Consider the following 12,478-nt stretch of genomic DNA (forward strand, 5'->3'; position numbering starts at 1 on the left):
AGAGAGGTGCACAGTGGCAGGCTCTGGCCTGAACCTAAGCACCAACTACAGAGCTAGAATCACAGACAGGGAGGGGTCCTGACTCTAGACTAAGACTCTACCACACAGTGGACAGTCAAGACACTGCTTCATTTCCCTTAGAAAAAGCATGTGCATTTCACTTAAGGCAGAGGTTTAAAAAAAAAAAGTGAAAATTTATAGTAGGAACAAAGGATAAATGAATGCTGAACTAACAGTTTTTTTTTTTTTTTTTAAGGTGTATTTATTTATTATGTATACAGCATTCTGCCTGCATGTATTCAGAGGCCAGAAGAGGGCACCAGATCTCATTATAGATGGTTGTGAGCCACCATGTGGTTGCTAGGAATTGAACTCAAGACCTCTGCAAGAACAGCCAGTGCTCTTAACCTCTGAGTCATCTCTCCAGCAATTATTTTGGTGTATTTTATATTAAAAATATCAATCACTAGAGAACATAATATTATCCTTATTTTGGAACTCAAACTGATAACTCTCCAATAGTTGAACAGAGAATTACGATGTGGCCATGTAATTTCACTCCTAAGTACACAGTAATATAAAAACATATGCCTATAAAGAATGTGCAGACAAATGTTCACAGTAGCTAAATTGGTAATTATCACTCTAAAGTATTAAATCTGAACCATTAAGAATGTTAATCAATTCTTCGTGACAGAAGCTAAATTTAAAGTTTTACAATATTAAGGGGTTCTTTAAAATGTATAATTTCAAACATTCATCAGTTGATGGCTGGAAAAAAATTGACACATTATAAAACAGCGTGATTTCAACACAAAAAGGAAGGAAGAGTTCATGTTTTCCACCTTGGTTGTGGTAACAGTGAATGGGTGGAGGAGCCCATGAAGCCAGAAAGCAGAGCTGTAATGTCTAGAGCGAGGGAAGAAGGAAGTAACTGCTAGGTCAGTTTCTTTTGGGGGTGAGGAAAACCTTCCAGAATTCGATAAGGATGATGGTTGTCCAGCCTTACAAACACAGCAAAATCACGGAACTGTATACATCAACATGGTGATATTTATGATAATGTTATTTCTTATTTATTGGTGTTTCAAGACGAGGATTTCTCTATATAACAGCTCTGCCTGTCCTGGAACTCACTCTGTAGAACAGGCTGGCTTGAACTCAGAGATACACTTGCCTCTGCCTTCTGAGTGCTGGGATTAAAGGCGTGTGCCACCACCCACCTGGCTCTTTTTTTTTTTTCTTCTCCTGAGACAGGGTTTCTCTGTATAGCAGCTCTGGATGTCCTGGAACTCTGTAGACCAAGCTGGCCTTGAACTCACAGAGATCCACCTGCCTCTACCTCCTCAGTGCTAAAGGCATGTGCCACCACTGCTGGCTCTTATCTTTAAATACAGTTAAAAACACAGTTCTTTCTGTGTGTGTGTAGGAGGGTTATAAATAGGAACCACTTCATTTATGTTCCTATATGTGTTCAAAATAAGTAAAACGGTAATTTCATTATTAGAAAGCAATCTGCTACACTATCAAATGGAGAAATGTTTAGATTCATAACACTTCTGCCATTTATTTCCCTATCTGGAGACATGATATATATATATATTATATAATATATTATATATTTTTTTTTTTTTTTATTATATATATTATATATATATATATAAATATATATATATATATATACACACACACACATATATAGTTGACTGAGAACTTACATACTGAAGAACTTACATACAGCATTTTAGAAACTCACAGCTCAGTTTTGATGCCCTAGTTATTATAAACCAGTCAGTCTGCTTTAAGGACAGCTGATTAAATGCATACCGCACCATTCTTTTCACAGCCCTCACACTGCAGGATCAGCCTATTTGTCTGTATGTCAGGACCCAGACAAATAGTTACAGCCTTACAGCGTAGAGCCCACTGGAGTTATTCAAATCAGCACATCATAAAAGCATAGGGAACCCAGCTAACTCCATCCCACTTGCCATGTATAACCTGTGCCTGAAGCTCCAGCTTGCTGCTACCCTGTCCCTAGGGTGGAAGCCACTGGTGGCTCAGTTGTCAGCTCTCTTTACCTCTTATTTATAAGCAACAGTGCACTGGGGCATTAGAAGAATCCTGTAAGTCTAACACCATCAGGGAAAAGAAGGGAAAACAAATTCAACATTGGAAAAAAAAAAAAAGTATACAGCCACCAGAGTAGTCAGTCATTTCCTAGGAAATAATGTGAGAGCAACTGAGGGTGGGCTGGAAAGACAGCTCAGCTGTTAAAGGCTAGACTCACAACCAACATTGTAAGAGTAACTGAAGAAATGTCCGGAAATACATTTCCTGATACAACTTCAAACCAACCCAAGGGAAGAGTCAGCCATTCTTTTAAGAGCTGGGGCATTCTACACAGAAACAGAGAGTACTAAGGTCTACCAGGCAGGAAAATGCTGAATGTGTCTGGCAAATGACAGGCCACCGGTGTGGCTGGACACAGCAATGGAGTGGGCAACATCGACCATAACGACAGGATCCAGATGAAGACTTCACAGGCGACACAGTTATGGGGTTTAACTGAGAAATGTCCCCCTTAAGTGTGTGTATCTGAACACTTTGCCCCCAAATGGTAGTGCTGTTGGGAGTTTGCCAAAGCTTCAGGAGGTAGACCCTTGCTGAAGGATGTATATCACTGGAAGCCAGTTTTAGAGTTTATAGCCTTGGCCCACTTTCTGCTCTCTCTTCCTGTGGGTAATGATCTCTCTGCTTCTAGCTCCTCTAACAATGACATGTCTTCCTAACATGATGGACTCTCTCTCTGGAACTGTAAGTCAAAATAAATCCTTTTTCCTTAGATACTTTGGGGGTCATGGTATTTTATCACAGCAACAAAAAACTAAACAAAAAATTTAAATATTTCAGAATATAAAATCACCATAATTTGGTCACATGAAAAATAAGTGTGTGTGAAGGGGGTAGTGATCATAGGCGCACACTTTCCTACAGGAAAATGAGTATGTGTATGGATTGGGTATAGGGAAACACAGTTTGAATCTCTGATTGCCAGGCTGTCTTTGAATGACATTAATTTATATAATTAAAATGACTGAAATAAAGGTGTCACTATTGTTTATAGTTACTACTTACAAGTAAGGTTGGAATAGATCCTGCATAGTTCTTACACCTACATCATCTCTGTTTATGTGTTGTCATGAAGGAGGAATGATATCTTGACAAACAGGAGCAGGAACAGTAATGAGTGCACTCTCTTTTCTCTCTCTTCTCTCTCTCTCTCTCTCTCTCTCTCTCTCTCTCTCTCTCTCTCTCACACACACACACACACACACACACACACACACACGAGAGAGAGAGAGAGAGAGAGAGAGAGAAAGCAAGAGAGAGGACAAGATTTATGTTACTAATAATCATCACCATCAGAAACACTGTATGAAATAAACATTTAAAATAAAAACACACAAATCTTCATCATTCTTTGTCTAAGAATATGGCCTCTTTTAAGTGAGAATACGAGAGTAAACTTCATTTAAAACCACTTGCAATATTTAATGGTTATTGAGGACTGCACATTAAGGTGCCTCAAATCAAAAATGAAGGTTCAAGACAGTTCCTAATCCCAGCACACATGTTAAAACAGCTTAAAAATTTATAGTCAAACATACATATTTCCATTTTTTATATTACTTCGTTCTGTGCTCTGTCACCCATCCCCTTCACAGGAAAATGAGAATGATTAGCTGGCTTACTTTCTTAACACTTTGTCAGTTTAGGTTGGGAGTTCAGCAAGGAAGTAAGACAGTGATGAGTGGTTAACAGATGGAAGTTGAAGTTCGTTACCCAAGAATGAAAACACTGTCCACAGGATGAACACACTCAAGTCCTTGAAGACATTTACCTTACAATATCGTAACGCTTCCATCAATGTTAAGAATCCTACAGCTGCTTGTTCACGGATACCGAGAAGTTCTGCAAAAAATAAACAAAACCAAATTTAGCACTGCATTAGTATATATGAGTCTGAGTAGTGTATATGTGTGCATAAATATATTTATATTCAAACCATGCCAAAATGCTTTCTTTCACCTACAACTATCTTTAAAGCTTTGCACATATTCATTAATATACTGGTATAAAACATTACTCACATATAGATGGCCCTGACGTGGTAGTAACGGCTTTTCATAGCTAATGTACACTAAGTAGAACTATAATACATTAGGACCATAAACATAGATTAAAAAACTTTTTCTCAGGTACTACATTTCTAACATGAAAAGTATTACTATCTACAAGTAAAATCTCTTTGCAATCTTCAATAAATGTTAGGGATACTAAGAGTATAAATAAAACTATTTTAGTCTTTGGATTGCAGCAACTCTGGGGTAGAGGTAACAGCAAATGCAGAGATGGGCAGAAATGATCCTCTATAGTTAGCAAATATCTGTCTCCTTTTCCTCCGAAATGTAAGAGTAACAAAATCTTCCTATTCAAAGACAAACACATGTTGAGAACCAGGTTCTACAATTTTATTTCTAAAAGCAATTACCACCACCTAGTGTCACAACTAGATACTACATGATCTATTTCCTTGGGTTTAGCTAAATGTCTACAATGGTACATTTAAAATATCAAGCTACTAAATACAGAAAATTAGGCCTTTATAAATCTTGGTGATAAAGTATTCAGATCTGGTCAAGAATCACATGCTCAGGTATCTGGTTTAAATGATCCTTTTTTTTCCCCCCTCCTGATTTTTTTTTTTTTTTTTTTTGAGTCTCACATACTCAAGGTGCCTCAATGTACTTTGTAGCTGAGGATAGCCTTGAACTCCTGATTGTCCTGTCTCTACCTTCTAAGTTCTGGGATATAGGAATACACTACTATGACTAGCATTAGACAATAATATTTCAAATGTACTATTCTCACTCCTCCAAACAGGATATATATTTAATATGACCTTCTTAGATTAAGTTATCAATCAAAATATACCTAATTTATATTTATACCACACAGTAAGACAGTGAGGATATATTTTCATATCATTTATAGAACTTATTTGTATTAGTTTTTCTTTAAAAGTCTCATAGTCTTTACCCTTTGCTTGCAAGAAACTGGTAATTTTGTGACTATTTTGTCTTTGCCAATAATGTCTAAATTGCTGATTGAATTTTCAAAACTGCTATTTAGCTTGACAGCAAGGAAATAAAACGATTCTTTGGCCAAACGGAAATATTCAATTTTATGATTCACAAATAAAAGTTGTATATATAACATGTCCTGAATATGTATTCATTGTAGATTAGCTAAATCAAGCTAATTAATGCCCATATAAGACTTTCTAAAAAAAAAAAAAAAATCAGGAGAAAAAAATATCATCTAAACCAGACACTTGAGCATGAGATTCTTTTTTGTTACCTCTTTACATATTTATTACAATCCTGTTCAGCCAAGTTGTAAAATCAGCCTGAATACCCATCAACAGATAAATGGATGAAGAAGATGTGACCTATACACACAATGGAATTTTGTTCATCTACAAAGAAAAACAAAATTATGTTGTTTGCAAGAAAATGGATGGAATGGAAGATCATGGTGTTAACTGAAAGAGGACAAACACCAAACAAGAAATATCCTGTTTTCTTTCCTATGTGGAATTTAGGGTGTTAAGGGCATGAAAGCAAAAGAGGATTATTAGGGTTGTGTAAAGGAGTGGGGGTGGGAGGCAAAGGAAGAGATGAATATAGTCCAGCTACATCAGAGAGCACGTGATTCCTGACCAGATCTGAATACTTCATCACCAGGATTACATGAAGGCCTCATTTTCTGTATTTAGTAGCATGATATTTTAAATGTACCTTTGTAGATATTTGAAAACTAATACATACATATATACATACACACACACACACATACATACATATACATGTGCCTTACATATGTATTTTGAGGGATGACAATATTTAAAGTCTACTCTTGGCAATTTTCAAGCAGAGAACACGTCATTACCTATAGCCAGCATGTTTTACAATAGATTTCTTAAACTTATTCCTTTTAACTGAAATTTGATATTCTCTCACATTCTGCCCAACCCCTCTCCCCCACCTCATCATTATTTCACATTACCTTTTGGGGATTACTGACTGGGTATCCTAGTACTTAGGTTAATATTTTCTGTACTACCAACTGTCATCTACAACTGCTGGGGAATTTATAGGAGTCCTCATAGATTTGTCAAATTTGATGCTATTTTGAAAATCAGATAATCATCCTACATGTAGCAAACATACCCTGGGTGTCAAGCCCTATAAAAGAATGCCACAGGTGAAGATGTCTGATCACCTTAAGAGCAGTTTGGTTTGGGCAGCAAAGGACAAGTAGGAAGTAGAAAGTGCCAGGGAAGTAAAATGCTCAGATGAGGTCATGGTCACTTTCAGCAGTGGAATTCAAAGGTCTCCTTGAACAGGTGGCTTATGAAGTGAGCACAAGACTAGACAGGCAGAGGTAGGAAGGACACGTAAGTGCTCAGATACAGGAACAAGACACAGAGAGCAGTAGTATTTTGTTCGAGCCCAGGTTTATGATGGGTGGAAAAATGAACTGGGAGGAGATTATGCAGTGTCCTAAGAAAGGTTAAAAAATCCATATTTAAATATAGAAGAGGACTTTTTAAAAAAAAACAAAAAACAGTTAAAATAAAAAAAACAATAATGTACTTGAAAAGCTTGTTTATTTCACTTATAGGAAACATACTTGCAATTTCAGTTTAAAATCTATTTGTTTAAAGATGGCTCTTTCCCAAAAATACATTTAAATATTAAATTTTGTACTTATACTAGAGAGTTAAGAATGAGTAACCAGCCGGGCAGTGGTGGCAAATGTTTGCCTTTAATCCCAGCATTTGGGAGGCAGAAGCAGGAGGATCTTTGTGAGTTCAAGGACAGCCTGGTCTACAGAGCCAGTTCAGGACAGCCAAGGCTACACAAAGTAACCTTGTCTTGAAAAAACAATGAATAACTATGCCTTAATTTAAATTATATGAGGAAAAGAAAAGTGAAGATCCTTTTAAATCCACTGATGGCTACCTGCTGGATTCCTAAGAAGCTGGACTGCTACTATTGGATAATAGATTTGACAACAACAAATTCCAGGATGCCCATTTTGCATTTCTGTTGGTGCGCTAAAGCATTCTGCCAAAAAGCAATTTAGGGGAGAAAAATGGTTAGTTGGTTTATACTTCTAGGTCACAATCCATTGTTGTGGGAAGTTAGGGCAGGAACTCAAGCAGAAACCAGGGAGGAAAGTTGCATACTGCCTCACTCTCTTGAACTCCCAGGCTCATACCCAGCTAGCTTTCTTATACATACTGCCCAAGCCCTCCTGTCTAGAGATGGTTCAGTCAGTTCACAGTAGCCTGGGCCTCCTACACCAACCATCAATCAGGAGAGTCACTCACAGACACAGTCACAGGCTGTCTTAGTCACGGTTCTATTGCTGTGAGGAGACACCATAACCAAGGCAACTCCTATAAAAGAAGGCATTTAATTGGAGGCTTGCCTATAGTTCTAGAGGGTAAACAAAACTTCATGGCAGGAAGCAGACAGGCAAGGTGCTTGGCAGTAGCTGAGAGCTTTACATCCTGATCAACACAGGCAGGAGGCAGTGGGGGGTTAGGGGAGAAACAGATGGACACTAGTGTGGACTTTTGAGATCTAAAAGTCCACCTCCAATAACTTGCTTCCTCCAAGGCCACACCTACTTCAACAAGGCCATACCCCCTAACCTTCTAATCCTCTAGACCTTTCCAAACAGTTCACCAACTGGTGGCTAAGCATGCAGATCTATGCTTATATGCCATAGGGGTCATTCTCATTCAAACCATCACAGGAGCCAACTTGATTTGTACCATTCCTTAATTACCTGAAGTTCCTTCTTCCCAAGTGACTCTAGGTTGTGTCTAGCTAACAACAAAAACTAACCAGCTCACCATTTACATTTACCTTCCCAACACTGTTTGAAATATACAATTCTATTCACATTAAAAATACATATATATTTACACTACAAAATGACTGATGATCTCAAATGTAGATTAACTAGGAGATCTAACTTCATCTAGCAATCTGGCTCTAGCCAATAAAACATGTTGTTGAAAGTAACACAATTTCAGGATAGCAGCACTCTGATCTATTAATTCTGATAAATCATATTCTTAATTGTAGAGTTCTGAAATGATCATATTCCTTAGAGTTTACATTTCTATATCTCCATGTATCATTAAGTTCATGAGCATCAATTGTTCCTTACAATTAACCATTAAATAAATGTATAAAAATGATGAATGGATAAGACATAATAAAGTAAAACATTTTAAGAAAATACTAATGAATATTAGTTTAATCTGGGGATGATAGAAATACAGAATTGGTACAGGGGAAAGAGCCACCCAAGCCTAACTGAAACAGAAAATATCAAATGACTCTACATTATGGAAGTGAAAACCTTGGGACAAAAGACATCACTAAGAAAAATATATAAGAAAAGGTTGGGAGAGATTGCCTGCAGTATAAAAAACTAAAAAAGAACTTACAGTGCCCCATAAATTATAATAAAGCAACCCCTCCCCGTAAAATGGCAGATGATGAGAAGAGACAATTCCCAGAGGGCAAAATAGTTAAAATGCTTACATGTGAATAAACAACTGAGCTCAGGTTCATTAGGAAGTAGAACAAATGTCAATTAAAATACATAATCATTTGTCAAAAACTGACCAAATATTAAAGATGGACAAAGTTCAGTTATCATCCAGGATACAGAAAAAAACAGAACTCTACACTCAGAAAGATATGTTGATACATTATTAGCTGTAAGGCATATTTTAGAGATAAAGTTGCTATTAATTAACAGTTTAATAGATATTCCCCCAAAGAGTAAATCTTCTGAGTTAATGTATTAACCAGGATTTGAATTTCTAGGTATATAGCAAAGAAAGATAGAAGCACATGCTCTCTCTCACAAAGACTTGCACACAGATGTCCCTAACAGCATTATTCATAACAGACAGGTGGCCATTTCAAATGTCCAGCAATTGATGATGGATGACTATGCATGGCTCACCCACATACTGCAAAATTGCTTGTTCACTGATAAAACTCAAGCACCAGGACAGGGAAACACTGCTCAAAGTAACAAACACCAGACATCGTACAGTTCTATTTATGTTAAATGCCCAGGACATGAAAATTTATAGAAAGAGAAAGCAAATTAGCAGTTGCCAACCTGGAGTAAAGGGAGTTATGGGGAGCTAGTGCTGATGGGACTAGGATTTCTTTATAAGGCAAGCAGGCTATTTCAGATTTGATTTATTTTACATTTTGTTTGACTAGGTGGCATGCATAGTACATAGATTAGATTTCAATAAAGTTATTACTAAGAACAAGTCAATAGTTGACTAAATCTTTAATACACATCTAAATTAGAAATCAATCCTGCAGGAACATTGAATAGGACTGACTCACACACAGTGTTTCTTACCGATTTGTTTTGCAGTAGTCAAACTGGAAACCATCTACATGCTCACCCAAGGTAAACTGCTCAAGGCAAAAGACACACATGACAATTCAAACACTAATAACCTTAGTAAATAAAGGTGAAAAATGCCTTGTTTACCCTTCACTGAATATTCCCAGTCACACCTAATATCTACTTTCTCTTCTACTAACAGAGGAGTGATTACTGCTAGGTAAACAAAACAAAACAAAATCACAAGAAAGAACCCAAAAACCTAGTAGCCTTATCAGTAAGAGCCACTGTAAGTCAATCCCAATTGCCTTCTTCATTAGATTACTAAACTCAATAACAGCTCTTTACTCCTTGGGGCAGTTCATTCACACCTTTTTTGTCTTTGTACATTTTTCTATGTTCACTTAGACCCTCAGTAAACTTCCTTATCTTGAATTTTCTTAGTTGAATGAAGTCTGTTTCTTTTCCTTGTTGCATGTAATTTCTTTAAAAGAACGTGCATCTTCCAAGACTACATCACAATCACATTCCTGTTTCCGGCTGCTCTTTTAAAACTGGCTCTTTTCCCTATGAACAGCAGAGGCAACCTCTAATTATTAAAACAAAAACCACGCAGCCCATCAGAGGCCTCACTTCTATCAGCTCACCTGCAAAATCCTTGCCCAAACTGAAGAGCAAGTCCCTTATCAGGTGATTTGTATCTCAACTACCTTACTAAAGACAGACCTTACTCTTAGCCCCATTCTCCAGGAATGAGACTTCACAGCTTATTTTCCAACTCTATACTGTGGACAAGGACCTCTGGATTAACTTCTCTCTATGTGGGCAAACATCTATCTTTGAGGGTGACTAGCACTGAAATGTAGTACTAATGGCAGTATATGACAAGGATCAGGCATAGTGTAAAAATACATGTTGCCTTTAAGGGCTTTCCCATGTTTTATGTGTTGATTAATGCAGTATGTTTGATCAAAATTTTGATAATTACCTGCACTTTACCCTTACTTCTAACATGAGGAGTCCTACAAGTTCTATCTCCTGTAGACTCTACCACAGAGGTAGACTGATCTATCATTCCAAATTTTAGTATAAGTGCTGCTGAAGTGAGCACAAGGTGGGCTGATTTAGGAGGAGGATATTCTACAGAGAACAAGCAGAGGCCGTGGCATGGTTAGAAGTCCTGTTGGTTTAATCTCTGCTGTTTCACTTTGGACAAATTAATAATCACCCAAGCTTCAGTTTCTTTAGCCATATTGAGGTTAAAAAGATATATCCAAAACATACTGCTTGTAGGGAGGAAATAAACACTCTGTTCTTTTCTCCATCCTGTGCCACTTGTCTATCACTGTCTGGTACCTTTCCCACTGTTGAAGCTGTATGCCATAGCTTTCAACTCATGATTCTACTCCAATAATTCTACAACTGACAGCATCGTTTTCTTCTAGATTTTACTGTGTTATTTCTCTGCTCAATGCTTACAATGATTCCTTTTCTAATACTTACCAACTAGGAGTAAATATGGTATTTAGTAGCCTCTGTGTTTTCACTCAAGCCTATGCTGATACAGTCTTTCCTTTGACCAGGGTTCATCACAATGTTCTGGTTCTCAAACCCGGCTGCACAGCAGAATCACCGAGAAGTCTTAAGTTTTATGTCCATGTCCCAACACCTCTCCAAATGATATACACTGCTTTATGCTTTATTCAGTCTTTCTGTCTGTCTACCTGTCTAAACAATAAAATGTGTGTGCTTCCCCAAACACCCTCTCGCTCATGCTCTCCGTCCCCATTAAAATTCCAGTGTTTCTATGCCAACATAAACACAACGAGAAAAGCTTCCTCCTCCTTCAGCATTTGTATAGTTCTTATTTCAGCACGTCTCCTTTCACCACACAGCAAATACCTATGTACATGTCCTCATCCACCGAAACTATGTGGATAAGCATTTGACAGAAAATTGAGTTCTCCTACAAGCCCAGGAAGACATTACAGAACTCTTAGTATTTACAATAGCCATCTGAAGAATGTATTACTTCCACATAAAAGGAAATTAAGTAAGGGAAGTGATTTGTCTGAGTGTTTGAAAACTACTACATAATTTCTCTTTTATGTTCCATACTTCCTACCATGTTGTCTAAGCCAGAAATACACACAGTAAATGCTGAATAAATGTATGGATTTTTATTTTATGTTTAAACATATGAAAGCAGAACTGAGTTCAAGTCAACATTCCTAAAGACTGAGGGGAAAATTTAAGTACAGTTGGGCAATTTTTTTTTTTCCTGAAATAACCCTATCTTCTAACCATGGCTTAGTTTTGATCCTTAAACTGTACTTTAAAGTATCCACAGTAAAACAACAGTCCCGAACAGCAGTACTTCAAGAATCAGAAAAGAATGCATTTGCATATACCAGGAACCAAGGTACTGATGAACAAATTCTGTAAATGAGGTAAAACTCAAAATATTAAGAGCCTATGAACCTAGGGGAGGATCTGGGTTTTGTAGTATGATAACCTGAGAGAGAGAGAGAGGACAGAATGCACAGGAAATTGAACCAGGATAACTTAGTAACGAACTAAAGACTAATAGTTATGGCCACAGCAGTCAGCAGTAAGTAGCAATGATAAGGGCCGGAGGGGGATAGGTGAGAAGAGACACGTAAGCCACAGTTCCTTCTCTAGTTATTTGACATTGCAGCAGATACCTCAGAGACCAGAAACCTTTGCAGGGAGGGAGGAATCAAGGAAATTGCGCATTCCACAAGAGAGACCGGCACTTTAGCCAGCAAGATCACATGCTTCTCCATCAAAACCAGAATGGCAAGTCCTTAGGATGTGCTTGAACAGAGAGCAGAACAAGACAGAGCACTTGTGGGTCGTGCATCCAAGCAGTCAGCAAGGCTGGGCTCTTCTTCCGACTTCCCCACAAAGTGAGTTACACTGCACACAT

General features: G+C 37.6%; 1 protein-coding gene across 6 annotated transcripts in view; it reads right to left on the bottom strand.

Annotated features, from left to right (window-relative positions):
- The window catches only part of Mindy3 (MINDY lysine 48 deubiquitinase 3), a 73,963-nt gene that overhangs the window by 37,483 nt on the left and 24,002 nt on the right, over positions 1-12,478 (bottom strand). For all 6 annotated transcript variants that reach the window (XR_003734627.2, XM_028870531.2, XM_028870529.2 and 3 more), the window contains one exon: positions 3,905-3,975. Coding sequence is in view for 5 of the 6 variants with exons in the window: in XM_028870531.2 (XP_028726364.1) it covers positions 3,905-3,975 (71 nt within the window). In the remaining variant the exon portion in view is untranslated. The remainder of the gene's footprint in view (positions 1-3,904; positions 3,976-12,478) is intronic.

The sequence above is a fragment of the Peromyscus leucopus genome, chromosome 5 (genome assembly GCF_004664715.2).
Source record: "Peromyscus leucopus breed LL Stock chromosome 5, UCI_PerLeu_2.1, whole genome shotgun sequence".
NCBI lineage: Eukaryota > Metazoa > Chordata > Mammalia > Rodentia > Cricetidae > Peromyscus > Peromyscus leucopus.